Source organism: Populus alba, chromosome 10, assembly GCF_005239225.2.
Source record: "Populus alba chromosome 10, ASM523922v2, whole genome shotgun sequence".
NCBI lineage: Eukaryota > Viridiplantae > Streptophyta > Magnoliopsida > Malpighiales > Salicaceae > Populus > Populus alba.
Genome location: NC_133293.1, coordinates 17,370,729 through 17,396,690, shown reverse-complemented (window position 1 = coordinate 17,396,690; position 25,962 = coordinate 17,370,729). Strand labels below are relative to the sequence as shown.

Sequence of the window (25,962 nt, the reverse complement as noted above, 5' to 3'; positions counted from 1 at the left end):
CAACGCGCAAGTATTGTATTTTACTTTCTTTTTTCTTTAACTAAGTTCATAAGAAAAACTTGAGAGGGTTGATTTGATTGAACATGTTTCCCCAGCTTTATTCTTAGGCTTCAAACCTGCGGTAAAGTTTCATCAAGTTTTAGCACGAATGGCTTGTGTCTAATTGAACTTCTTAGTATACAAAATCAGTTCAGATGAATCACCTAGCTGTAGAGCTAAAATTACCGAAGAGAAAATTGTTTGTTTGCAGAAACACCTAGTCCAAATAAATCTAAAATTACCCATCGATGCTAGTTTTATTGATGAGATAACGTTTTCACATCTCTATAGTTTTTGGTAGAATTTGTGACTTGGACCAATTCTATTACCAATTTCCTGTACATCATTGCTAAAATCGAATAGCTGAAGGGTGAAATTGAATAGTATTAAACCATAGGGACTAAATAAGAACAAAAATACAACGTCGGGGATTAATTTGTATAATTGTCTTGGGTTTTAATAGGGGGTGGAGTGGAGAAACTGGGGAGAGTGGGTGGACGGACATTACAAAGGAGGTGCCTAATACCTGTATGAACCGTGGGGGGCACAGGTGCAGCTAAAGCTAGCTGAACTAACTACCAATTTCGGAAAGCTCCTCCATCCTCAATATAAAAAACTCGCTGCTATCTTCTCTTCACATTACACAAGCATAGCTCAAATTCTTCATTTCTTCACCAATGGAATCCTCTCTTCTTCTTCGATCCTTTCAATGTAACTCTCTCTCTCCCTCCCCTTGCATTTGTGTATTTTTCGGTTAATTTGCCGATAGTTTGTTCCTTTTTATCTTTTCTATGTAATTAGATCCAAATAAGGTTGCAATTAGTGATGTCTTTTGTTTATTTGTTTTTGTTTATGAGGCTAAAACTAGAAAGGAGAAGGGGAGAGAGAGAGAGAGAGAGATTTTTGATAATTAAGGCGCGTTTGGCTGAAAATTCAAAAACTTGCATTCCAATTTATTTAGTTATCTTGCTGTTTTTAAACTATAACTATTTAACCTTTGAAATTCCTATGGCAGGTAACCTGCACACTCAAGGTTTGACTGTTGGGAGGAAGCTGATATCTTATCCAGTAAAGAGAAATCGAAGACTAGTATCCTGTGTTAAAACATCTGAAGCTCCTACAATAGCCAAGACTGACGGTGAGTTATGTTTTTTTTTTTTGTTCAATTAATGTTTGTATATTATTATTATTATTATTATTATTAGAGTACATTTATTAAGATTTGCTGCTACTGATGAGGCGTGTTTGTTAGATTCCAATAAACAAGGGTCATTGGAGAAGAATTCTCAACGAAATGCAACTTTTCCAAATGGATTTGAAGTGAGTTTTTTTTTTTTCCTCTTTGAAGGCTTATTAATTGCTATCCTATTTTGTTGCTATTAACTTGTTAATTTATTTCTTATACATAACTAATGCCATTTTTCTGCTTTCAACTACTTTATGTTGTTCTGATCACAATTTTTAACTGCTGCTTATTGTATCCTAAATAAACGTGGATTGATTCTATTCTTCATGCTATCAGAGATAAATTGAGGTTTTTATTTGGCTGCCCTTGCACTGAGAAAGCTTGATAATAATTTAAATCCTCTTCCATTCCAAGAGAAGTTGAGATTTAGGAGACATAGTAACCAAACTAGAGATTGATTGTGCTGTCTCTCTCTCTCTCTCTCTCTCTTTCTCTTGTTAGAAAGTTATGTAGTTAGCATCAATCATCTTGAAAGTCAGTTACTTGCCTCTAGCAAAATTGTTGAAACTTGATGTGGGATATATGGATTTGGACTTCCAGCTTAAAAAAGCGACTAGATGCTTCATTATGGGCTGCTTATAAGCTTGTTAAGATCATTATAAGTGTTATCCTGATATTAGCCAATGCTTTCCCAGAATCACAAAACTAACAACTAATATTAGTCCTGCTAGTATTTTCCCTAGCGGGCAAACGATGGTTTCAGATTTGATTTTTACACCGACTCACCTTTGGGATTCAGGTGTTGGCAAAACTATAATTGCTTCTTAGCTTAATGCTTGACAGAATGCTTAGGCGATGGCCTTTTCTGTTTTTAGTGTTTTCCTTATGCTAGTTTGATTATATATCATGGCTTTTGTTTTCTCGAGAAGGCTTGATTCAAAGTCTCATTTTGGTTTGTTTGCCTTTGATAATGAATATTTCGTTTTGATCTATACCTGTTTGCGTCTTTCTGATATGAATCTTTCTTTTCTATTGTTTTGAAATCATCAAAGGCATTGATACTAGATGTCTGTGACGAGACAGAGGTTGCTGAGCTGAAACTTAAGGTGAACTCCTGATCCATACTGTGCTTGTTTTTGTCTCTCATGGAACACCATTCTTATTTCTTACCCACATCCTTAGAAAATGCCTCTAATTGTTAAAAATAAGGTTTTAACACCTCATCAGAAATAAATATAGTAGTGACACAAGCTTCCACTCCTGCAATTTCCTTGAATCTTTGCCAGTTGCAGGTTTTCAGCCTTAATAATACATGATATGACTGTTTATCTGCTGTTTGTGATAGGTTGGGGACTTTGAAATGCATCTGAAGCGGGACATTGGGGTTGCAAAATCTCCCTTTACATCATCAACACCACTACCTCCACCACCTATTCCAACTCCACCAATGGAGTTATCAGCAGCTGTTTCTCCAGCACCATCGCCATCTAAATCCTCTGTTGAGAAAACCACTCCCTTTACAAATATCTCCTTTAGGAAGTCATCAAAGATGGCAGCATTAGAGGCTTCTGGAGCTAGTGGATATGTTCTAGTTGCTTCTCCAACTGTAAGTAATATTAACAGAGAGAAAAAAGGCCAATTTCTCCTTTACTTGTGAAAAAGCCTTTAAGAAGACATAAGCAACCGATATATATATATATAATTTTTTTTTTTGTTAGGTTGGCTCATTTCGAAGGAACAGAACGGTGAAAGGAAAGAAGCAGCCACCTATCTGCAAAGAGGTACATGTGCTCACACCACTTTTCTCCATCAGATATTTTGTATTTGTTGAATTATCATGTTTATTGCCAACCAACTCCTTTTTTGAAAATTTGTCAGTTATTTAATAACTATTTTCATTTATTTCAGCTATGTGTCATTTGCCAGTTAATTTGATTGTAGATGATTGGATAGTCCCAGGGTGATGAGACATTGTTTAAGCTTGGTGGATTTACAGTACATGTGGAAGTAATTATCCATTACTGATGGACTGCACATAAGTAACTCTAGTTATGCTCTGGTCATTTATAAAAGGAGAATAGCCATGTTGATGAGATTAGTATGCGCAGATAACTGGCATGTGCTAGGAATTCTGTAAAATCTGAATTTGGAGATCTCAAATTTAAAATGTGATCCAGATCATTTTTCCATCATCAAAATTGTGGCCTGGCATGCGGTGATTATTTTTTTTGCTCTCAGCTGATCATCTTTACCATCCATTGCAGGAATAATTTTTTTGGAAAGATATCTTTAAACCTCATTATCATGGCATCACATTCGCTCCAGACATTTATGTTGCATTAATTTAAAATAATCCAAATGTTGAAAATAATGTTGCACAATGACTTCATGTCTTCTATCACCTCTTCTTAATTCTGAACATTTTAAATTCAAATTTGTAGGGTGATGTGATTAAAGAAGGACAAGTGATAGGATATTTGGATCAATTTGGCACTGAACTCCCTGTGAAAGTAAGTCTCCTATTTAGTTTCTTCAGACCAGAGTTCGCTTTGATAATTGATTTGTCTTGTGCTTTTGTTGATGATTGAGCAGTCTGATGTGGCGGGAGAAGTATTAAAGCTCCTCTTCAATGATGGAGGTAACACATCAACCTTTTTATTGTCATTTGTAGATTTTTAGCATCTTAATATTTTGAATAACTTACAAGTCAACTTTGCTTTGACACTAACGAACATATAGGCACCACTTATGGAGCCTAGCTGGGTTTAGAATAAATCAGGCTTGAGCGCCACCTAAGAAGCATAAGTAAAGGATATGAATTTTGATAAAAATGAGTTAGACAAGGGAATGCATTCCCGAAATAAATAAAAAATTAGTGAAAGCAATGAGTAATTAGGTCTCTGAAAAATTGTAGATTACTTTATACCCTATAAAGATGTTTGCCTGAAGTGCAATGTTTAGCACATGAGTTTTGATAAAAAATGAGTTACAAAAGGGATGCATTCAAAAGGAAGAAGAAGCAAAAGAACATCATTTGAAGAACATAAAGGGGTCAGCAAGAGTGCAAGCATGTGGAGAGATGCCAAGGGAGAAACGGAAATAAAATATCACAGCATCTTTCTATCTATAACACACTTCTAATAGAAGTATCAATCTACTTTTTATGATGATTTTGGGCATATTTTGTGAGTGATGTGATTAAATGCAAGTTGTAGGTTTTTTCATGCAGAGTTTTAGGAGTTTATGCATTTTCCTCTGAGGCTCAAACATGTGATATACCTTTTTAATTACTTATTAGGGAAAAATGTGAAAGGGAGGGGTCTACTTAATTATCAGGATAGATAGGTGTCTAGGTCTAGCTGTCTACGTAATGTTGCAGTTTGGTCCTGGAACACACTGGTCGAGCAAAGTTTTACTCACTAAACTCCACCCTTCCTTTTCTTTTAATGGTGGTTCTTTTATGTGAGGACTATGCTCCTCCTTATCTTGAATTCTGTAGTAACATGGTACTTTTTGGTGGGGATTGGACCAGTTGCTTCCATTTGATCTATGACCTTATTATTTGGTGGCTAATTACCTTGGCAGTGACCGGTTTTGTGAAATTACTTGACATTGCATTAGAATTTAGAATATACAGTTGTGGCATATTAAATTGTTAAGACAGTACTGCGAAAATCTTGGAACTGTACTGAGGCATTGATGTTGGTGCAGCATAAACAACTACAGTTGATGGATTGATATATTATCTGGCTGTGAATAAACTTATCATTTATTTATTTTTTTGGTTTTTGAGGAACTGATAATCTTAAGTTCGGTGTAAAACAGATGCAGTTGGTTATGGAGACCCTCTTATAGCTGTCTTGCCATCATTCCATGTTATCGACAAGTGACCATACTGTCTCTGGTAACTTTGATGCAATTCTTGGGAAGCCCTGAAGGGTTCGATATTACGTTCGCTATTTCTTTCCGTCTTTCCATCTTGTGCTGGAAACCAGAAGATAGAGTTCTGTTGGTGTAGTTGGGCGTTTAGGTCAGTTAAATTGATATAAGAATAATTTGTTGAGCATTCTAGGTTGTTAAGAGGATTTTTTTTTTTCAACTCCTCCTCTCTCCTTCTTTTGGCTTATCTTGGTGCTATTTATTTATTTGTAAATTCTGAAGTAATATCTAATATTAAAAATAAATTAAAATAATAATAATAATAATAATAATAAAATATTTTTTCAACTAAAAAGTATTTTGAAAAGCTACTAATTCAAAATACTACCTAAAAATTCTATGCCTTTATCACTGATTTGAGTTTGGAGACCTGAAAGTCCAGAACTCACATGATCTGTATAGCCACTTCATCAAGAAAATTGTTCGTATAGAACCTGTAATTTTATTTTTGAAAAACATAACTTAGTCTCTCGATCAAACTGTGAGGGGTCTTCGAAGGACCGAGAACGGGGGATATTTAGGCCTCGTCCATTGATCCAAACCTAAATATAAGGTGGAAGGTTGAAAATGCTGGTTAATATCAAGAATTGATCCAAGAAATGGGTTTCTTGATGGGCCTCATATAAGACCACACATCCAAAGCTGGGTATAATTCAGAAAAGCAAAGTGGATCTACTAATCCGCCCATATTAGTATTATCCAATTACAAAATTCGTCAAACAAGATTAAATTAACCCGAGTCCGTGTAAAAAAGAGCTTCATTACCTCAGGAATGGAGGGGGTGTTTCGAGGGAGGCCCACGAAAATAAACCTATTTGGTTTCATCCCTCGAAAATAATTTTTAACCAGGGCTAAAATCTTAATAAGACAAGTTGTATGCATTAGTGGCACGATTAAATTTAGTTAATTACATTTTAAACTTGCTTCATTGCTTTGTCACACGGATATAATATGTGCTAGGTAATGCTTATCTTATTATTATTAATATTTTTTGCCTAGTGAATTCGAGATGTAAGCCTTCTGATGTTGGCTTGACCAAGAAGATATTAAACTAACTGCTTTAAGAAAAACTATGCATTTTGGTAGCATATCATTAACAGCTTTAAGAGACTGTACAATATTGATCTCAACTCAAGTCGATATATTTGATTTTTTTCGAGCATTCATTCCCTTGTTCGAATGTTATCCGCACTTGCTCATGATCGATATTTATTACATTTCGACGTCCGTTCATAAATACACATTGATATACGCTTCTTAATTAATTCTAGCTGTAACAGAAGTCAAGAAACTGATAATTAAGTTAGGATGGTGGAATACGAAGATGAAGAATTTCCTTAAATTGCAGTCTCCTAGTCTCGCTATACGTTGTTCTATACTTATTAGGCCAGTACGTTAACCAAATCCACCCCTTAATTTCCCATCCCATTGTCTTCCCCATGGTACTTTTGTCCACCTTCCACTGCACACTCTTTCCATACTCATCACCGGCAAAGATCACCCCTCCTTGCCTAGTGAAAGGCCGGTAAGAGCTCGAGTACCGGTTTTTGAACCATGCCTTGGGTTTTATCAATGCCGTCCTTGGAGGTTTGTTCGAGAAAACCTCTCTTCCATCCGTGTTATCATGAAGAAACCAATTCATCGTTGCACTGGAACCATAAACAGATTGCTCAAACTTCCAAGGCTTCAAGCTCATTGACACTGTCTCTCCTGCCGAGACCTTCAGCCCCAGGAAACTGTTTGGTGGATCAAAAGAAGTTTCTATACCTTTTTCCATTTCAATCTCTCTTGTTGGATTAGCTGAGGACTTGCCTACTGAAACGCTTATTATGTTGGTTTGCAGAATTGGAGTGAGATGCAACGATATTCTCGAAGGGAAATGCTTCTCATCAGTCCCAGCTCCTTGTTCAGTCATGAGAGTTTCATTCACTAGTCGGACTACATCACACCTAGCAAAATTAGGAATATCTCTGATTAAAGTTGAAGATCATTAGGCCACCAAGAACAATACTAATTCATTTCAATAGACAATACGGTCCACATGTGCCTAAAGAAATATATATTACCAGTACCTTATGTTATCCGTGTTTACAATCACATCCACCCAATTTTCTTGAACGATGACTTTGTAGTTAAACTGGATGACACATTCAAGTTGGTGGTATTTCAGGGAGAAAAGAAGCCTCTCCTGAGCTGGAGGATTGCTTGAACTTTCGATATCCATGGCTATGACAGGACAATATAATTGAACTTTCCATAATCCCGGGGTTGAAAACGAGTAAGAAAAGAGTGGTGATGGAGTTTTGAGAGTGTGGTGGGAAGCTTGGAGCTCTGCAATCCAGTTTGTGATTGCAAGGTTTAAGGACCGCATCCACTGCTCTTCTAGATTGGGTCCCATGATTTTCATGAGTGACTTTGATGCTCCCCGCAATTGGCTATCAGTCAATTGATTCTTGAGACTAGCAAGACATTCAGAGCGTAGATCTGCAGGAGCTTCGTAGATGCAAATGAGGAGTGAGAGTGTTAGAAATGCAAGGTTGAACGTATCTTTTAAGTGGGAAAGTACCGAATCCGTTTTGAGAACTTTGGTGGAGGAGCTCCATGACTTGTTTGAGGCATAACCAAGGACATCTTCAATAAGATTGATTGAGAGACTAGAAATTGCTTCATCATCTAATAACTTCAATGATTTGGGGTTGGTTTTGATTGGTTTTGAGGACCAGAGAGATATAGGGAGATTGAGATCTGCAATGATAGAGAAGGAAATAGTTGGAGATTGTAGGTTTCTGGCCACAGAAAGATTGAGGGATGGCTGGAAAGAGCCGGAAGAACATATGCATATGGACAGGGGATTTTTTTCATTCCATCGAGTGATCGGTGGAAGGTTCTGAATCCAAGCAAGAACATCAGAATAGCAACAAGAAGCCATGAAAGCAGCAGCCTAAGTTGAACTCTCCCTGCTTGTCTCCTTAACAATTTGATAGATAATCTTCATATTTAAAGACAACTTCATTCATGAAGGTAAATAAAGTTGAGATTCTAATTGGGAAGAAATGTCAAAAGCGAAGCGAATAATATTAATTAAAAGGCTAGATGATAGTGCTAAAACCCTACTTAGCCTAGGGGAATACTTGAAAGATGGCTAATTGTACAAGAAAACGAGCATGGAATCACTCTAGCTGAATGACGCGGGACAACACGTAAAAAGAATTAAAGCAAGAAAAGAAAGAAGCTTTAGAAAAAGAAAGAAGCTAAGAAGAAGAGGAGGAGAGGGGTTGGAGATATGCAAATCTGCATTTTTTCATTAATCATCAAAAGTCCCTTAACATTTAGAGAAGTAGGGTATTTATACTAAAACCCTAACTTGAATAAGCAATTGGGCTTATGGCCCATTAAATAAAATATCCAACATTAATTAAATCAAGCCCAACAAATAAAGCCAAATTAATAAAACTCAACTGAAAGTCCATATAAATTAAACCCAAAAACATAAGTTAAAGCCCAATTTCTCAATGGTTTGGACTATCCTCCATCGTCTATGATCGTACGCGTGCATAAATAATGTTTCCGGTTCGGTGTCCCCATCAATTCTCCCGGGGTTGGAAGAACTCGACCCCGTCGAGTATAGGTCAAGACAGCTCCGATAATGCTCTCAATGACAAGGATCAAGCTGTTGTGATGTTCTTCTGATAATCCAAGTATAGTCTGAATCTGGTTGTCGAGTCCATATACTGGGATTTGCTGAAGTTCACCATCCCTGGTAAAAACAACTTGTGCATTCAAAGTAGCATTAATATGTTCCTTTTGTGCCAAAAATATGGATAATGAGGTAGGGGTATCAAAAGGAGCATCAGGGGTAGGCTGTATTTTATAAATACTGAGGTCTTTCATGTTCAAAGTAGAGCTAATATCAAAGTTTAATGGCAATTTAATGACATAATTATTTGATTTAATCATTTGCAACACTTTGAATGGTCTAGCATTACTTACTTGCAATTTATGATCGGTTTCCAAAGGACACCGTTCAGGTCTAATCTGTATCATGAAATAATCTCCAACATTAAGTGCATCATGATATTTAAGTAAGTCAGCTCGAAATTTGTATTGTTCATTACTTGCTTGAATTTGTTTCATGATCTCAATATGCAAATTATGAACTCTACATGGTAACGACTCAACTAACTTAGACATCTTATCGTGAGGAGATATGGGAAGGTATTCTATCGGCTCCTCAGGTTTGTAACTATGAACACTAAATGATTGAGAGTGTGGAATGAGACAAGCATTGTCTGAAACCTGTGTAGATATGGTATGGACACAATCAAGTAACCCAAGATTATCTTCATCTTTCTCATCACGTGCATGTGGTAAGAGGTCAAAAAGCTCAACATGTTGCTCTAAACTTATAAAATGTTGGACACCAAGCATGTGGGATGAGGAATCAGGTAATTCAGGAAGACTAATATCATGAGACTCTTCTAAGACCATACTTATCTCTATAGGAGGTTCCACTAAAGAGTTTTCTAAAATTCCCTCCACCATTAAAGCAGACATAGCAGACTCTTTCTTAACCTCAAGATCAAGCTTATGTGGGCTCATTGTGTTAAGTTCCTCTTCTTGCACATCCTCGTCATCTAGGTCACTAAAATCCTCAAGATTAGGCTCATACACTTCAACACTACAATATTCTTCTTTACCTAGATCTTTATGTTTTTGGACGACTAAGGGTTTCGAGGTGCAATCTAAAGAGATATGACCAAAACCTAAACAATTAATACACTTAACCTTTGAACTCACCTTGGACACTTCATTGACAACTTGTTTGCCTCTATCTTTCTTACAAAGTTAGGCGCTACTAGGATTAGGTCTGTGGGGTGGAGCACCTAACAAAGAATCACTACTTCTGAATTGGGACCTAGTAGGGATACTATAAGAGTCTTGATGATTATTCCACTGATTCTTTGTGACCAACTTGTAGTCTTTAACTAAGGTATAAGCTTGGTTAAGGGTAGACACACCTTGAAATACAACTTCTCTTCTAAGATCATCATTTAAGCCTTTACAAAATCTACGCAAAATCATGGCTTCATTCTCTCTTCTGGCACATCTAATCATGTAATCGTTAAACTGCGTTATATACTCATTGATAGACTTGTTCCCTTGTCTTAGATTGTTTCATTGGTCTAAGAGTTTACTCCTATAAGACTGGGGTAGGTACTTTTCCTGAAGTTTTTGTTTCATTTTGATCCAATCAGTTATAGGAGGTTTACCTCTCATCTCTAAACAATCCTCAACATCTCTCCAATAAATTTTGGCTTTATCAATGAGTTTCATCTTAGCAAATCTAACTCTCTTATTATCAGACAAATTATGCCACTCAAAGAATTGATCCATATCACGAATCCACATATCAAATATCCAAGGGTCATGACGACCATCAAAAGTGGGGGCTTCTATTTTGTTAGGACTCAAGACTCGCTCATCAAAGTCATCGTGTTTAGAGTAACCTAAATGATGGTCATATTGGTGTCGCTCAGAGTGATCTTGTCCATAATTATTATTCTTGTGATATTTATCGATCTTTGAGTGTCTTATTCGAAAACTCTCTTGGGGCTCAATTCTTCTAAACATGTTGATCACCTAAGTTTGCAGTTCCCTTAAAATGATCATAAGAGTATCACTAAAGGTTGAGTCTACAGTAGGTGTAAACTTAAGCTTAGACACTAGTTGATCGTGACACAAATGCATGCAATACTAACTTATAAAAGGAATTGAGATCACAAATGGTTCTTGCATGTAAAATCACAATACAAAAATAAAGCTAATTTTTTTTTTTTTTTAATGTGGAGATTAATCAAGAACAAATTACACTAATAAAATTGTAAGCATGTAATACTAAATTCTTAAGTGTAAATGATTAATCAAACACGATGTCACAAGTAAGAACTCGTAATTATTAAATAGAATAAGATATTAGCTATTACTGATGAAAGAGGTTGATGAACAAAAATTAACAATTAAAATGCTAGGTGAGATTTTTTTTTTTTTTTATGATTTTTTTTTGAGATTTTTTTCTAGGCACAAAAGTAATATTAATAATAACCTTGAATGACAAGTGAAAAACCAAGAAAAGTAAACTTCAACAAATAGGGGAGAGTGATTCACTGACTAGAGTGCTGGGAGGAGGCTGAAATCTGCTGGAGCTGACGTGGCCAACTGGATGTGCGTATGATGTGGCAGTCAACGCTGATGTGGAAGTCAACGCTGGTGAGGCAGGTGACGTGGCAGTCAACACTGGCGAGGCAGGTGACATGGCAGTCAACACTAACGTGGCAGTCAAAGCTGGCGAGGCAGGTGACGTGGCAGTCAACACTAACGTGGCATGTGACGTGTCTAGGTTAATTAAAATCCAGTGTTTGTTTCTTTCTTCCTTGGCTGCTGCGATTTGTTGCCGCTGGCTTCTGTGACCTGTTGTCTCTGTTGTCGGCGGCGGCGCACGAAGCTTGCTGGTTCTGATGGGTCTGGCGGTGCAAGGGAAGAGGCGGTGGTGTCTGTGGTGGTTGCGGCTGTTGGTTTGGAACCGAAGACAAGGAACTGTTGTGGGTGCGGCGCTGCTGGTTGTTGAAGGCAGTGAATCGGCGTGTCCTTTTGATCGTTGGCTGTGACCGGCGCTGATGTTGAATGGCCAATCGCTCTGTGGGATTGATGTGTAGGTATACCGATGGTTGCGACTGATGGTTTGGAACCGAAGACAAGGGCGGCGCTGTGGGTTGTTGTGGGTGGTTTTGTGTTGTCGAGGCCGGAGATCCACTGATGTCTCCTGCGGTGTCAGTCTGGTGGTTGCCGTTGGTCTGTGTCGGAGGTAGCAACTCGGCGTGGATCGGTGGACTGATGTGCAGGTCTTCTCGGTGGTGGGTCTGCCGCTGTGACGGGTTGAGGCGCCGCTGATGGCAGGAGCGCCTTTGTGAATGGTTGAGGCGCCGCTGATGGCAGGGGCGCCGCTGTGACTGGCTGAGGCGTCGCAGATGGCAGGGGCGCCGCTGCTGGAAACCCGGTTACAGTCGCGGATGAACAGTAATTTTTATTTTTTCCAGATTAGTTGTAACACATAGATCGATTAATTGTAAGAACAATTAAAAGCCATGCTCTGATACCAAATTTGACGTGGGACAACACGTAAAAAGAATTAAAGCAAGAAAAGAAAGAAGCTTTAGAAAAAGAAAGAAGCTAAGAAGAAGAGGAGGAGAGGGGTTGGAGATATGCAAATCTGCATTTTTTCATTAATCATCAAAAGTCCCTTAACATTTAGAGAAGTAGGGTATTTATACTAAAACCCTAACTTGAATAAGCAATTGGGCTTATGGCCCATTAAATAAAATATCCAACATTAATTAAATCAAGCCCAACAAATAAAGCCAAATTAATAAAACTCAACTGAAAGTCCATATAAATTAAACCCAAAAACATAAGTTAAAGCCCAATTTCTCAATGGTTTGGACTATCCTCCATCGTCTATGATCGTACGCGTGCATAAATAATGTTTCCGGTTCGGTGTCCCCATCACTGAATCCGCGATGCATGCTGCGAAATGTCCAAGTCCTTTGTACTTGCTATATATGCATATGATACAATTAAAGGGAAAGTTCTGGCCAGTTTTTGGTTGATCAGCTAGAATCAGATGCCTCAATCCTTTCAAAACATGATTATGTTACTGTATGGCGTAACTAATTATATTGCCAGTAACTACATAATGCAGTCATGCATTTCTTATTAGAGAATTAATTGCATTCCTAGAAAATTAGTAAATATAAATGAAAATATTTTTTTTTATTAAAAAAAAATTAATTAGAAATCATGCTAATGGAAGTATTATCTAACTATTGACGGAATATTATATTAATAAAATATAAAATTAATTCTGGTAGTCTTGATGATTATAGCTAAAACAATTGAGTAATTCATTTCTGGTTGTGTTACGTGTGTGTGTTTGTAAGTGAGGAAAAGTACTAATAGCTACAAGTTGCAGGTTTTCTTCTTTGTTTGCAAAAGAAGATTACAACTCATAGGTTTGCTCTGCAGCTCACCAGCTCATTTAAATATGTTTTAAATTATTTTTAAAAAATTATTAATTTAAATTTTATAAATTTTAAAACTATTATAGATTTACATAATTGTTAACTTCAAGATTTATGAGATTAGTTAAGATAAATACAAACTGACTCGAACACTCATGCTAATTAAAAATAAAAAATTACAACTAATAGCTGGAATTCAGTAAACTAACTTTAATAAAGAGTCGTATGCAATGCAAATCAATAGGTTTAACGCCCTGGAAAGATATATTTCCAAAAATAAGCAAAAGCATATATTATATATAGTTGTACGTTACAGTGCTGATTAAATTTGTCATTTATTTCTTCCCATCAGCTGTCACAGCTGAATGTATTGTTAGCTTCTCTTGCTGCAATATGGATCATACAACTAACACGCTTCCTTCACCCTCTTACCTTTTCCATTTTACAAATAATTAGTATTAATCAGTTGCAAATTAATCTCCAACTATGGCTGATCTTCTCTAGACAACGAGCGAGAGGACTACAATCATATTTAATTTGCCAATCAAGACAATTTGGATAGGCCAATTTTATTCTTCATGATTCTTATTTACGGAATCAGATTCTCCCATACTGGAAAGCAGCAACATTATCGGTTTATATTTATATTATTAAACTGGGATTATTCTAAATAATAATAATACGAGGAGGACAGACTAAAAACAAATTAAAATAATATTATTTTTAATAAAAAATTTGAATTTTTTTATTAATTTAATTTAGATTAAATTCTAGGTCAACGAGCAACTAAAAATAAAAAAGTTGCAAGCTCGGTATTTATAACTCTAAGGCGATGTTTAAAAGTGTAGTTGTTGTTGTTTTTTTAAAGTATTTTTTATTTAAAAATATATTAAAATAATATATATTTTAAAAAGTATATATTTTTAATTTTAATATATCAAAATAATTTAAAAGCACACTCAGGGTTGTCAGGGATACAAATTCACCCACACACGCCACTATCGGCGAACCCGTGGATTACAGTAGCTTACTTTAACAAGTGAACGAAAGTATTTGGCTGCAGGATCCACTAAGAAAATGCAGGAACTTTGCTTTAAAAAACTTGAGTGGCAAGCAACTGATGAAGCAGATAAAAACTTGCAGAATCCCGGCAGTTTGGTAAATATCAAATTGAAAAGGTTGGATTCGAACTTGAACCAATAAAGATCAACTAATGTTACACTTGAGGGTCTAGCTCAGTGGTCAACTACAAAGCTTGCCTTGCGACCATCCCGAGTTCGATTCTCAAGAGTACCTGTCTGTCACCCCCGCGGTACCTTACCTGCTTATTGGGCTTGCAAGATGTTCAGTGGGCTCGGGGATTAGTCGTGGTGCGCGTAAGCTGGTCCAGACACCCCGGGTTATAAAAAAAAAAAATCAACTAATGTTGTTGTTTAGTCACATACTTTTGTATATGGCTGCATTAATTATTAAAAAAAAAAAAACCGCTAAGAAAATGAATCATTTCCTTCAGTACCAAGGAAATCAAAAGAGTGAAGATACCAAACAATGGATGTGGCCTTTGTCATTTCGGAGAATCAAATTGTGCTTTTCAGCTCTTTACGACATGATTATATTCTTTAGTTAGGCAATATCTATCTATCTTCTCTTTCCTTTCTCGAAGATGCTCTCTTCAAATCTCAATGGCTGGCAGCGGCAACAGAAAATAGTAACAAGACCCAGCTTCCTTTGAGATATGGCAAATCAGCTGAAATCGCTCAATACCTATTTATAGATATCCCTCAAAGCCTATCGAAGCGGCACTGGGCTGCCCAAATCTGAGCATGCCAATAGCCCATTACAAGCAAGCCCATACCATATGCCCGGTAAATCTAAAGACAATTTTTTTTTTTTTTAAGAAAAAAAAGTATCGATTAAACAAGAAGCTCGGAATTCTCAGTAGTCGGGAGCCGAAACTCCTCTCGGGAGTGATGCATTTGATGTTTGTACGCAGGGCGTGTAAGTGATGTATTTTATGCGTGTATTTACGATGTGCAAAACGTTGAACCAAAGATATAAACCGATATACCTTGGGAAGGTTGTGATGGGTTGTGCACTAATATAAAAATTTCTAATACAATCATCATTGTATTGTGTGTTTGATAATATTATTCTAAGATATATTTTTTTGACCAATTATGAATGATGGGACCATGATTTGGAGATTCAAGGTTGTTTATCTTATTATAGATTTTCAATTATGATTTATATATTGAAATATTGTTATTTGGATTAAGATAATTTGATTGCATGAAAATTGAAAGTGGAGTTTTTTTTTAGGTGTTTAATGGGTTTGTGGCTTAAAATGTTGATTGATGAAATTTATGTGTGAACTTTTTTTTTTTGTGGTTTTTGATAGATTTAAGTTTGAGAGTCTGTTTGAAAATATGGTTATAATTGTTTTTTAAAATGTTTTTTATTTAAAAATACATTAAAATAATTTTTTTTTATTTTTTTAAATTAATTTTGATATCAACGCATCAAAATAATCTAAAAACACTAAAAAATATATTAATTTGAAGAAAAAAAATAAAAAATATATTTTTAAAAAAATATATTTTTAAAACGCAAAAACAAACAGAACATAACTCGATAGGGAAGGTTTTTGATGGAAATCCTCTCGACTATAAGTTGGTCACATCCTTGATCATCTCATTTGATGATTTTTTGGGGGTGAAAGAAATAATTTTCTATAATGTTTTAAGATTTCTAATATATTAATTACAACGAATTAATCTCATGTTATTATTTCTAATAAAATAATATAAATCAATCAATCTATTACCTATAATAATTTATCCTATCAAACTTAAGAACACAAAATTCAAATCTCCATCTGCCTCCACAATTCAAAAACATAATTCAACAACAAACAATCATGTATATCAAAGTATCCATCTCTTCCCTCTCTCTTTTTTTCCTTCTTCCTCTCTTTCGGTTTCATCTCTTCTCCATTTATGGGTTCTTCTTCTTGTTTTTTCACTGCATATTTATATTTTATATTTTTATTGAACTGTGTGAAAGGTCCAATTTGCTCCTCTAGCTGGAAGCAACATATTAGGCTTAAAAACTAATAATAATAACAGCAATATGACCTCCTAAAATATTCTCTAATTCCATCTCTCCATCGAAAGGCATACTCTGTTATCATCTGGAGCGTCATGAATAAGCGGCGCCGTTTCGTTCACTCTCATTCTTGGCTGCTGAACGACTAAGACTGACGCAGCGCACTCAAAACCTGGTGAAGCAAGCATGTCGCCAATGACCCCTAGCTCAGGGCACTCACTCCACTCTTCAAGGCCTTTAAAAAGAGGAGACTTCTGATGATATTTCCCCACTAAAATTAAATCGAAACAACCCACCATCTTTGCCAGACATCCAGCGAGATCTACCCCATCTCTTACCACTTCTTCGAAATACAAAAAATGCTGATTTCCCAAGTTACCTTGTCGATATTCATTGATTAAATCGCTGTCTCGCTTCCTTTCTTTACTGTTTGCATTTCCAAAGAGAAGGAAGTTCACGACTGTTATCCTTACACATCCATGTCTCACCATGCGAGCTCCATAAGCTAGTGACTCCGCGTCATCTGGGCCGCCAAAGAATAGAACAGCAACATTGAACAACAACCTACCATTCAGTACAGATAATGACCCGTTTAAGATTCCACGGTCAATGAGAATTCCAACAGAACATGGAGCGTTTTTGAGGACATTGCGGTTCATTTGTTGGATAGAACGGCTTGTAGATTCGATGGAGCCATCGATGGCCCATTTCTTATGAAACGGCATGATCACAATAGTGGCTCTCTTGTTCATTGCCAGACGACAAATATCATCATGCATTGTTTCAAAATGCGTGATTGAGGTGAATGATTGGACGGTGGACGAGTTCCGATGATTTTGCTCATAGTTCCTTAAGGCATTGAGGATGCTGGTTGTACTGGATGATTCTGTCTCCGGGACTCCTTTCCGGCTGTTTGCTATTAGGATTGGGGCAGCTCGTCCCTCAATCTTGACAAGCACCAATCCAATGACTGCTATAGGGCTCTCTTCTGTGGCGTGTGATATTTCTAGAAGGTTTATGATTGTAGGGACATTCTCACGGTTGTGGATGCAGACCAGCATCCGAAATTCTGAATCTCGCCTGCAATGTTGGATGGTGCTTCTCTTCAAAGTATGGTATTGCCTTGAAGGATTGTAGAGTAGTTTCACCAATGGGGCAATAACTACATTTGTTAAAATCACCGAAACTACGCACAAAGCGTAATCGCCATCATGTAAAGTCTGCAATGATAGAATATATATATCAGGCCATTGTAGATTAGCATGGAAAGGAAATTAATAAAAGATACAACTGATAGATCTTCTTAGAGAAACTTCATGGAAAACACCTTCCACTAGCCAGAGAAAGGGTGCTTTAGCTCTCAGGAAATAATCAAGAGGTGCTTTAAACTTTAATTATATTCTTTTGACCCCTCTGTTTCCCAAATAAGGGGAAGGAAAGAAAAACCTTATAAATCATGTGGGGCCATTTTTGGCGTGGGTGTCCCAAACTGGGATGTATATATTCAAAAGTTTTCCTTTTCTTGCCTCGTGAAGGCTGCCATGGGGCTCTCTTACAACAGTACCAGAATTTAAACTATCTTCAAATTAACCAGACCTTGTTATCTTTCCAGAAGTTGTAAACGTTGATTTCCACAATCCCCTTTATATTCAAGATGATTGCCAGCAGAAAAGCATCTCGGACGGGCACCTGAGAATGCAAGGCTGGCAAAATGACTGCTCCCAACTTAATTATGATACCAGAGACCATAACTATCCCCACAATAACTGCAGACTGAAAATCAACTTTGAAGATATTGGTCTGCAGACCAGTAACAGCAAGGTAAGCGGGAAAGAGGAGACCGCAAACTAAACTGCTTAGCTTCGATACCAAATTTGCTCCAAAAGATGGTCCGATCGGTAAAGCCAAGCCAAAAATCAATGGCCCAAGAACGTAATGCTGGCCGACGATCTCGCTCACAAATGCGAGGAGTAGAGTGACAACGGTGGTGACAAAAATGCATTTCTCACCCACAAGTTTCATTTCTTTTATAGGACCCATCGTCCACATTGCCATTGGCTTGATGATGAACACGATAACAATAACAAATGCAACGTTTGATAGGACTGCCCGCACTGGCGCTAGTGGGTGAGAAGCGACATCCCCAAGCGTCAGCGAAATTGCGGCCACGACAATATCAATTAAATCAGAAAATACAGCTGAAGCAAGGGCTAGGCGGCCAACGTCTGTGTTCTGGATCTTGAGCTCAGTTAGGAAGGCAGCAACGACTGGAAAACCTGTAAATGACTGTGATGCAGCTATGAAGACAATCGATTTATTGAGATTAGCTTCCATGGTGACAACGGTTTTCAATAAGAATGATAGTGCAAGGGAAAGAAATAAAGGGATGCAGAACATAGAAGAGCCTATATACATAGCAGCTCGACCTGGCTTTAGCATCATTGCAGGATCTGCCTTCACTGCAATTAGAAAGGTATAGAATAAATTTCCAAATGATGCCACTGTCCACAGCGTTGCCGTACTTCTTACAGGGAACATGGTATCTAGCAACTTCTTGTTTTGCCCGAGGAGTGAAGGACCAAATATCATTCCAGCCTGTCGACATGCATGCAAAATTTGTTAGATATAGGACCTGTCATTATACATTTCTAACGTACATGATAGACTTGGTACAAATACGATATATATCATAAATTCGAAAGAGAATTTATATACAACTGGTTTCTGCCATCTTTTAAAACAAAAAAAACAAAAAAAATTGACGGACAACAAGTGCAGAGTCCCTTTGGTGTAAACTTGAAACCTTTACAATTAAAGATCAGACGTTTTCTTAGTATATACGATATTCACAATGCAGCAAAAGAGAGAAGAGACCATACTAATATCTGGGAAACGCAACTCGGTTGTCCAAGAGGCCTGAGAAAGATTTCCAATAAGTTTGATACCAGGGAAATAATTGTAATCTGAAACAGAAAAAGAGCCGGAGAGCCATCAATAATCTTCGCGGTGAAATTGCGCCAGATAGCAAAGTCATTCAATGAATTGATAGTGTGGCAAAACAGGTCGTGAGTCGCATTTTCTGCCATGGGTATTGCTTAAACTAACTTGCTTCCTCTTTAGAAGAAGGGAAAAAAAAAAAGAGCAGAGAAAGAAGAGGAGAAGAACGAACTACAAGGCATGAAGCCAGCCACACATAAAAGGTGAAGATAGATCGTGAGACCAACCCCATATTTTGCGTTTTGTATTTGTGGCTATTGACCTCAAATGAACCAACGTTTATTGAGTACTACCTAAGCCATGATGGGTTTCCTGCCCTTCTTCTTTTTTCAAGTTAGATCCAATACCTCCCTTGTAAATTAATCCTAACATTACTGTAGGAATTTAACCAAAGATTTTATTCTGACTTCTCACGCTCTTACAGCTCATAATATCCATCATCAAACTACGTGAGGCTTTCCTATGTAGTCATGTTGTTTGCGAAAATTAAACGAGAAAAATTATTCATCAGTTCATTTCTATCAAAATTTTCATCTCTCTTCAAAGACCAAATCTACATAAATATCCTTTGATGCAAGAATCAATTACATCAATTGAAGTCTTTTTTATTTATTTATTTTATTGGAGATATTTTATCCATAAAAAAGGAACGAGTAGAAGCTCATTCCTGCTACAAAGCTAAGAAACAATTATTGAAAACGTTGAGGAAAGTCGAATTAATTAGAACGGCTTTCTGCAGAACGTGAGTATTATGGAGCCTCTATTGAACATTCTGGATAATCTACCTTGTTAAAATCTCCCACAACCATTATCTCATTCTTGTTCCTTTCCATTCCTTCGAAGCAAGGTATACTTATCATCACTTCAGAGTACTACCACAATTTACTTTAAGAATTTGCTGTTGGATAGCCAAGACTGAACTGTTCTAGATATGTCTTCATAAGCAAGAAGATCCCTGAATCCATTCTGATAGGCCTAAACAAAGCTTGCTGTACAGTTTCTTGGAGATCGATGTCATATCATGATAAGGTCATAATCTCCCACCGTTGATTGAATTATGGATGATAAGGTCAGCTCACATTCTCCTCGGTCTCATGAGGCACCGTAGATTGTGAATTTGAAGATGGGATCAAGGACGATTCAAAAGCTTAGCTAGAGTTGTGTGATTCGGCAAGTTGGTGTCGGACTGATCATTAGCTGTTTGTTCACAAAGGCTGGATTTGGATACAGTTTGAAATTGCATTTCAAACGCTATTTATAAAAAATCTAATATATATATATATATAGATTGTTTTAATTTGATGGTATTAAAAATAATTTTTTAAAAATAAAAAAATATTATTTTAATATATTTTAAAATAAAAAATACTTTAAAAACGTAATTTAAATACTATAGTATTAATTACTTCTATAGGGGTTGTAGTTAATTGTGTGGACAATTTAGTTGGGTTGTTTGTATAAATACATCCATGGCATAATTTGGAAAATAATAATTGAATTACCGAATAGCGCAGCGATAAAACAAAAGAATTGCATTAAATTATGTAATGGCTAGTATTAAAAGTGGTTATATTTATGACATGTTATAATTTAAATTAATAATGAGAATGCAAGTATGTGTTTATTAGCTTCAAGGGATGCATGTGGATGGGATTTTTTATGTTTCTAAAAGAAGTTGAAATATTCTTGCACAATCTTTATGGATCATGTTCCATAAAAAAAACAAAAAAAAAACCCACTATTGATAATAAACTAAAATCAAGACTATGAGAATTCTACATCAGTGCACATTTACCGCATGTTTGGCACCTTTTCTCTCGTAAAATTGATATAAACATGAAATCAATTGATTTTGAATTCAATTCTTATGGATTGGAACAAATCTAATACAATTGGATTCAATAAAGTTTTTTTGTTTAATATTAAATAAATAAATAAGATTTTGTAAATTTATCATATTACCCTCAGTCCTCAGAGCAAGGCTCTCAACAAACTCACCATTTTCGGACCAACTAGATACAATTCTAAATTGGATCTCCTTTACCACCCTCGCAAATGCGAGGGTAATATCAAGATTTCGCCTTATCCTTGAACCTTTCATCATCCACGTAATTTTTTATCTTATTTTTTTTCAATTGCCTCTGCCTTTCCTCGTCCCTTCTTTTAACCGCCTCCTTCGTTTTCTGGAGGGAAGATGGCTTTATAGAGCTGGGATTTTGGGGATATTAGGTTCTCAACGGTAACATAGCATGGAATTGTCGGCACCCAAAATGTTGCGGGTACAGAAATCAATTCTTCGATCAATAGATGAAATGAAATCAATTATAGTCAAATCCTCCATGTTCCTGTTAGGCGTAGCTTCTCGAGGTTTGTAATGAGCAGACATTCATAATTTCTCATGTCATGATAAAAGGAGCGGAGAATTCTCAGTTCTTGCGGTATTTTCTCTCGCCATCCAATGCAAGTGTACACCTTGCAAATGATTAATTCAAAGTACTGCTGTGACTTGCTTTCATGATCTGCTGTTGAACCACCAAAACTGAAATTGCACTGGTAATATCCTCGGAAGCAAGCAGGTCCCCTATCGGCCCTAGCTCTTGCAAATCCATCCATTCTGATAGGCCTGATAAAGCTTGTGGCTCAGTTTGATGGCGCCGCCCTGCCATGATAAGGTCATAACCCCCCACCATTGACTTAATTATGGATGATGTGTCAGCTCCATCTCTCACAGTCTCCTCTTTATAATTGATACTACTACTTTCTGACACTCCAAATTTCAAGTTTCTCAAAAATTCACTGTTAAGCATGTAATCCCAATCATGATAGACTTGCTCAGTAGTAGGGGTGATGAAACGCATCACTGTTAATTGAAGTCCAAATCTTCCTGCCATCCTTAAGGCATAAGCAACTGCCTCCCTATCATCTGGGCCTCCGAAGAACAGTGCAGCCACACGATATGTTGACGCGAGGAAGATAGAAGACAAGCCCTGGGTTCTACTACGATCAATGAGGATGCCAACAGAACAAGGTGCCCTTTCCAGAACAGTAATATTCAAGTTCCTTGTATCAGTGTTGCTGGAAACCATTTTGCCTTTGCTGTTCCATTTCTTATGAAATGGAAGTATTATTAGGGAGCAAGCCTTGTCAAAAGAGAGCCAACAAATGTCCTCATGCATCTGTTTTAGTGGCGATACGGCAGTGAACATATTCACCCGGACGAACTTCTTGTACTGTGACTCAAAAAACTTGAAGATGTCAATGATTGGTTGTGAGCGGGATACCTTGTAAGAGGACATTTTTTGGCCTAATTGGTGATTGATTAGAAGAGGGGTGGAACTGCTAACGAGTTCCTCCAAGCAAAGTACATAAACGGACAAGGGACTTTGTTTTGTAGGATTGGAATACTGTAAGAGCTTGATTGCCGCAACAGCATCCTCTTGCCTGTGTGCACAGGCAAGTATCTGGAGCTCCGCATCATCAGAAGCCTTCTCAATGGATTTATTCTGGTACCCAATGTATTGGTCTGCAGGATTGTAAAGCTTTTTAATAAGGAGTGGCTGAAATGCTTGTAACAGAAATACTAAGAAAATTCCAGAGGCCGCGTCTAGTTCCTGAGAGAAAGAAAGCAATCTTGATGAGAGAAAAAGCAATGAGACGTTTGCACAAATTGGGAATTTTTAACGGAAACGAATGCAGATAGAGTTATTAGGTGCTTGTTTCACAAACATCCACTGGTATTTAAATTCTAAATAATAGAAAGTAGTGCGAGATGTACCGTAATGTCACCGAAGCTTAAAAATTGTGCAATTTCAGTGATGCCTTTGGCATTCAAGATGATTGTGAGGGCAATAGCATGTCTTAAAGGTATCTTGCAAAAATACGCCCCGATAAAAGTTACCAGCAGCTTCATCACATATCCAATCAACGAAATCTGGAGATGGACAGCATCCTTAAACTCGTGGATTAACTGAAATAAATTGAGTTTGGAGGAACAGAACACCGCCATGAGTGGTAGAAAAAATCCTGAAACCAATGTATCGAACTTTGCTACGAGGACTTCAGCTAAAGGAGACCGTGCAGGCACTGCCAGGCCAAGTATTAAAGGGCCATACATGTAATGCAGTCCTACTTCGTCACCAATTGCTGACAGTAAAAATAGTACGCCTACAGTCATAGTGGTGTAGATTTCCTTCATAGGCTTACCTACTGGTGTGCTTCTAATGAAGAAGAGCATTGTTTTCCTCGACACGACTACAGTAAACACGATAAGTGCAAGAGAATAAATAACGATCCGAGTTCCCACTTGAGACGATATATTTACAAAAGCATTTATGAAACCAAACAAAGTTCCCACTGCAAAGGTTGCCAATTTGAATAACAATGAGGATGCTAGAGCAAGGTGTCCAAGCTGCGAATTTATAATCTTAAGCTGCATTAAAATGGTACTGACCATGACAAATTCGGTAGTGGTTATCGATGCAAAATATATAGCTGAAAATGCTTCTTTTGCAAGCACGAATCCCGCAGTTAACTTCTCCTTGTCTTCGTCAAACGTGATCTCGATGCTTAGCATTGCTATGTGATGGAATATGAACAGCAGAGTCGCTAAAAAAGTGGCAGTTCTTCCTGTTTTCCATATCAAACTTGGTTCCATTCTCACACCAATCAAGAACGAGAACAGAATGTAACCAATCTTTGATAATGAAGCAAAGACTTGATTGCGCACTACTGTAGGGAACAAGCGCTCTGATTTGTCATTGTCTCTCCATACCGTTTGTCCCAATACTATACCTGCCTGGTAAACATTAAAGAGAGAAAATTAGCAGCACAAACTAACAGGTTGAGATAAAAACCAAACCATTTCTATAACTCCAAAAGTAAATGAAAAGGAAAGATCAGCAACGAACAAACACATCAATTTGTTTGCTAAACCACCATTGGTGTCCCGTGCAAAATTAAAAGAAAAAAAAAAAGGAATGGACCTTTAGTTTACAATCAATGCCATGCTATACATAACAAATAGAATTGCAAATCATGTAGAAGTAATGCAATCAGATATATTACCAGGATCTCGGAGGTGAAATGGGTAAAATGGAATCGTTGGAGCACCAAGTGAAAAGAGTTCACGAGCAGGAAAATCACAATCAATTGAACATGGAAACGAACCAATGAATGCTGAAGAATACTCTCCCCATGTTTTACATTCCACATTCCATCAGAGAAAACTCTAACATGGTCGAAGCAATCTCCGCTTACGTTCACGATGTTTCTTGGCGTGAAGTCCATAAACGAGCCTGCTCAATTCTTTCCTAGTTTTAAAAGAAGAAGAAGGAGAGAGAATAGAAAAGAATATATACACATTAAACTGAAGAAATGAAAGGGGCGGTCGATTACATAATAAATATATTGAAGACATTTGTTTTGGTTACAGCATGTTGGCATAGCTTCTGCTAGCCATTAGTTTACAGTTTTGGCAGCTACAATTTTGGTTTCCAGTTGTGTAACCAAATCTTGTTTTGTTTTTTTTAGGTAGAGACTCAACTTGAGACATACCAGCTCATGTTTTCTGTACATGTGATGTGTTTGTGTGTGTCTGTGTCTGTGTCTGTGTGTGTCTGTGTGAATCTAGAAATCGTTGACATTTATTTGAAACTCTGTCAACGTTTTTAGAAAATCAAATTATCTATTCTCAACTAAATCTCCAAGTAAATTTAGATTTTCCTCGACAACGAACTCCGAATTTAGATTTTTCAAGATTTAATAATCGGTTAAATAACAGATAAACAAAACAAAATGTGCACAAATTTGACATGTTGGCAATATTGGGTGCAGGGGCATTGCATACCGCCCATGCTTCACTCAGATGCCATTAATTTCAGATGTTAATTAAGATCCAGTTCTGTGACTGATGGCACCCTATTGAAGGTTTGATGTTGTGTGACTTTTTTTCTTCAGAGATTAAAATATTTGGGACTGTTCGCTGGTCGTGATTTCTACTTATAGCCTATGAGGTTTTTTATGAAGAGAAGATGATAAATAATAATATTATCCTAATAGTATTAAAGTTGAAAAATATATCTGACATGTATATTAATATTAATAAAAAATATTTTTGGTATAAATATTAATGAAAAAAAATATATCTAACATATATATTGACATGGATAAAAATACAATCCACCATTAAAAAACTTTTACACATTATTTATTAAGCAACATTAATATTAATTTGATGTAAAAAAGGTCTTTAAAGAACTTTTAGACTTCCTAGGAAATAGAAAGAAGATAATCTTAAATTCTTACTTTAACAACTTATTTCTAAATAAAAATTTGGCTTAAAGGGGGTTGGGTTTGGCAAAATACCAGATCGACAGGTATTTAGGTTTCACATGCAATCAAGCCCAATGAAAATAAGTTTAACAATGTGTTAAACTCGTAGGCGCTTGGATCTAACATGGTTTAATTGTTTTTTGCTAATAAAACAATAGCAACACCTAATTATTTAAAAAAAAAAATCTCACTCATAAAGGAGTGCAAAAACGATGATCTGGTTCAATATTATAGAGCATGGCAATTTTGGAAGGTCAAAATAGCATATCATTGCAAAATAAATCTTAAATT

At 36.7% G+C, this 25,962-nt stretch overlaps 4 protein-coding genes across 4 annotated transcripts; 1 reads left to right on the top strand and 3 right to left on the bottom strand.

Moving 5' to 3' along the window:
* The first annotated feature begins 519 nt into the window (after positions 1–519).
* On the top strand, positions 520–5,324 carry LOC118043177 (uncharacterized). Its single transcript, XM_035051050.2, has 9 exons — positions 520–750; positions 1,055–1,177; positions 1,292–1,359; positions 2,278–2,331; positions 2,571–2,831; positions 2,944–3,006; positions 3,667–3,735; positions 3,818–3,863; positions 5,051–5,324. The coding sequence occupies exons 1-9, from the start codon at positions 717–719 to the stop codon at positions 5,113–5,115; spliced, it is 783 nt and encodes a 260-aa protein (XP_034906941.1). The 5' UTR covers positions 520–716; the 3' UTR covers positions 5,116–5,324.
* An 899-nt stretch (positions 5,325–6,223) lies between these two features.
* On the bottom strand, positions 6,224–8,177 carry LOC118043176 (uncharacterized). The gene is made up of 2 exons (XM_035051049.2): positions 7,237–8,177; positions 6,224–7,113 (listed from the first exon to the last, which is right to left on the bottom strand). Exons 1-2 carry the CDS (start codon positions 8,091–8,093, stop codon positions 6,468–6,470), a joined length of 1,503 nt encoding a protein of 500 aa, XP_034906940.1. The 5' UTR covers positions 8,094–8,177; the 3' UTR covers positions 6,224–6,467.
* Positions 8,178–16,388: 8,211 nt separating this feature from the next.
* On the bottom strand, positions 16,389–19,430 carry LOC118043365 (cation/H(+) antiporter 15). The gene is made up of 3 exons (XM_073411930.1): positions 19,290–19,430; positions 17,941–18,939; positions 16,389–17,564 (listed from the first exon to the last, which is right to left on the bottom strand). Exons 1-3 carry the CDS (start codon positions 19,428–19,430, stop codon positions 16,389–16,391), a joined length of 2,316 nt encoding a protein of 771 aa, XP_073268031.1.
* A 2,343-nt stretch (positions 19,431–21,773) lies between these two features.
* LOC118043364 (cation/H(+) antiporter 4) lies at positions 21,774–24,627 on the bottom strand. Its single transcript, XM_035051330.1, has 3 exons — positions 24,406–24,627; positions 23,117–24,136; positions 21,774–22,952 (listed from the first exon to the last, which is right to left on the bottom strand). The coding sequence occupies exons 1-3, from the start codon at positions 24,625–24,627 to the stop codon at positions 21,825–21,827; spliced, it is 2,370 nt and encodes a 789-aa protein (XP_034907221.1). The 3' UTR covers positions 21,774–21,824.
* Positions 24,628–25,962: the final 1,335 nt, after the last annotated feature.

Excerpts from the sequence above, each read along its gene's own strand:
- LOC118043176 (XM_035051049.2), bottom strand. The coding sequence starts at position 8,093 with ATGGCTTCTTGTTGCTATTCTGATGTTCTTGCTTGGATTCAGAACCTT. Across the intron at positions 7,114-7,236 it reads GTAAACACGGATAACATAAG|GTGTGATGTAGTCCGACTAG; the intron begins GTACTGGTAATA and ends TAATTTTGCTAG.
- LOC118043364 (XM_035051330.1), bottom strand. The coding sequence starts at position 24,627 with ATGGACTTCACGCCAAGAAACATCGTGAACGTAAGCGGAGATTGCTTC. Across the intron at positions 24,137-24,405 it reads ATTTCACCTCCGAGATCCTG|GCAGGTATAGTATTGGGACA; the intron begins GTAATATATCTG and ends AATGTTTACCAG. Across the intron at positions 22,953-23,116 it reads TAAGCTTCGGTGACATTACG|GAACTAGACGCGGCCTCTGG; the intron begins GTACATCTCGCA and ends TCTTTCTCTCAG.
- LOC118043365 (XM_073411930.1), bottom strand. The coding sequence starts at position 19,430 with ATGGCAGAAAATGCGACTCACGACCTGTTTTGCCACACTATCAATTCA. Across the intron at positions 18,940-19,289 it reads AGATTACAATTATTTCCCTG|GCTGGAATGATATTTGGTCC; the intron begins GTATCAAACTTA and ends GCATGTCGACAG. Across the intron at positions 17,565-17,940 it reads ACTTCTGGAAAGATAACAAG|ACTTTACATGATGGCGATTA; the intron begins GTCTGGTTAATT and ends CTATCATTGCAG.
- LOC118043177 (XM_035051050.2), top strand. The coding sequence starts at position 717 with ATGGAATCCTCTCTTCTTCTTCGATCCTTTCAAT. Across the intron at positions 1,178-1,291 it reads TACAATAGCCAAGACTGACG|ATTCCAATAAACAAGGGTCA; the intron begins GTGAGTTATGTT and ends CGTGTTTGTTAG. Across the intron at positions 2,332-2,570 it reads TTGCTGAGCTGAAACTTAAG|GTTGGGGACTTTGAAATGCA; the intron begins GTGAACTCCTGA and ends TGTTTGTGATAG.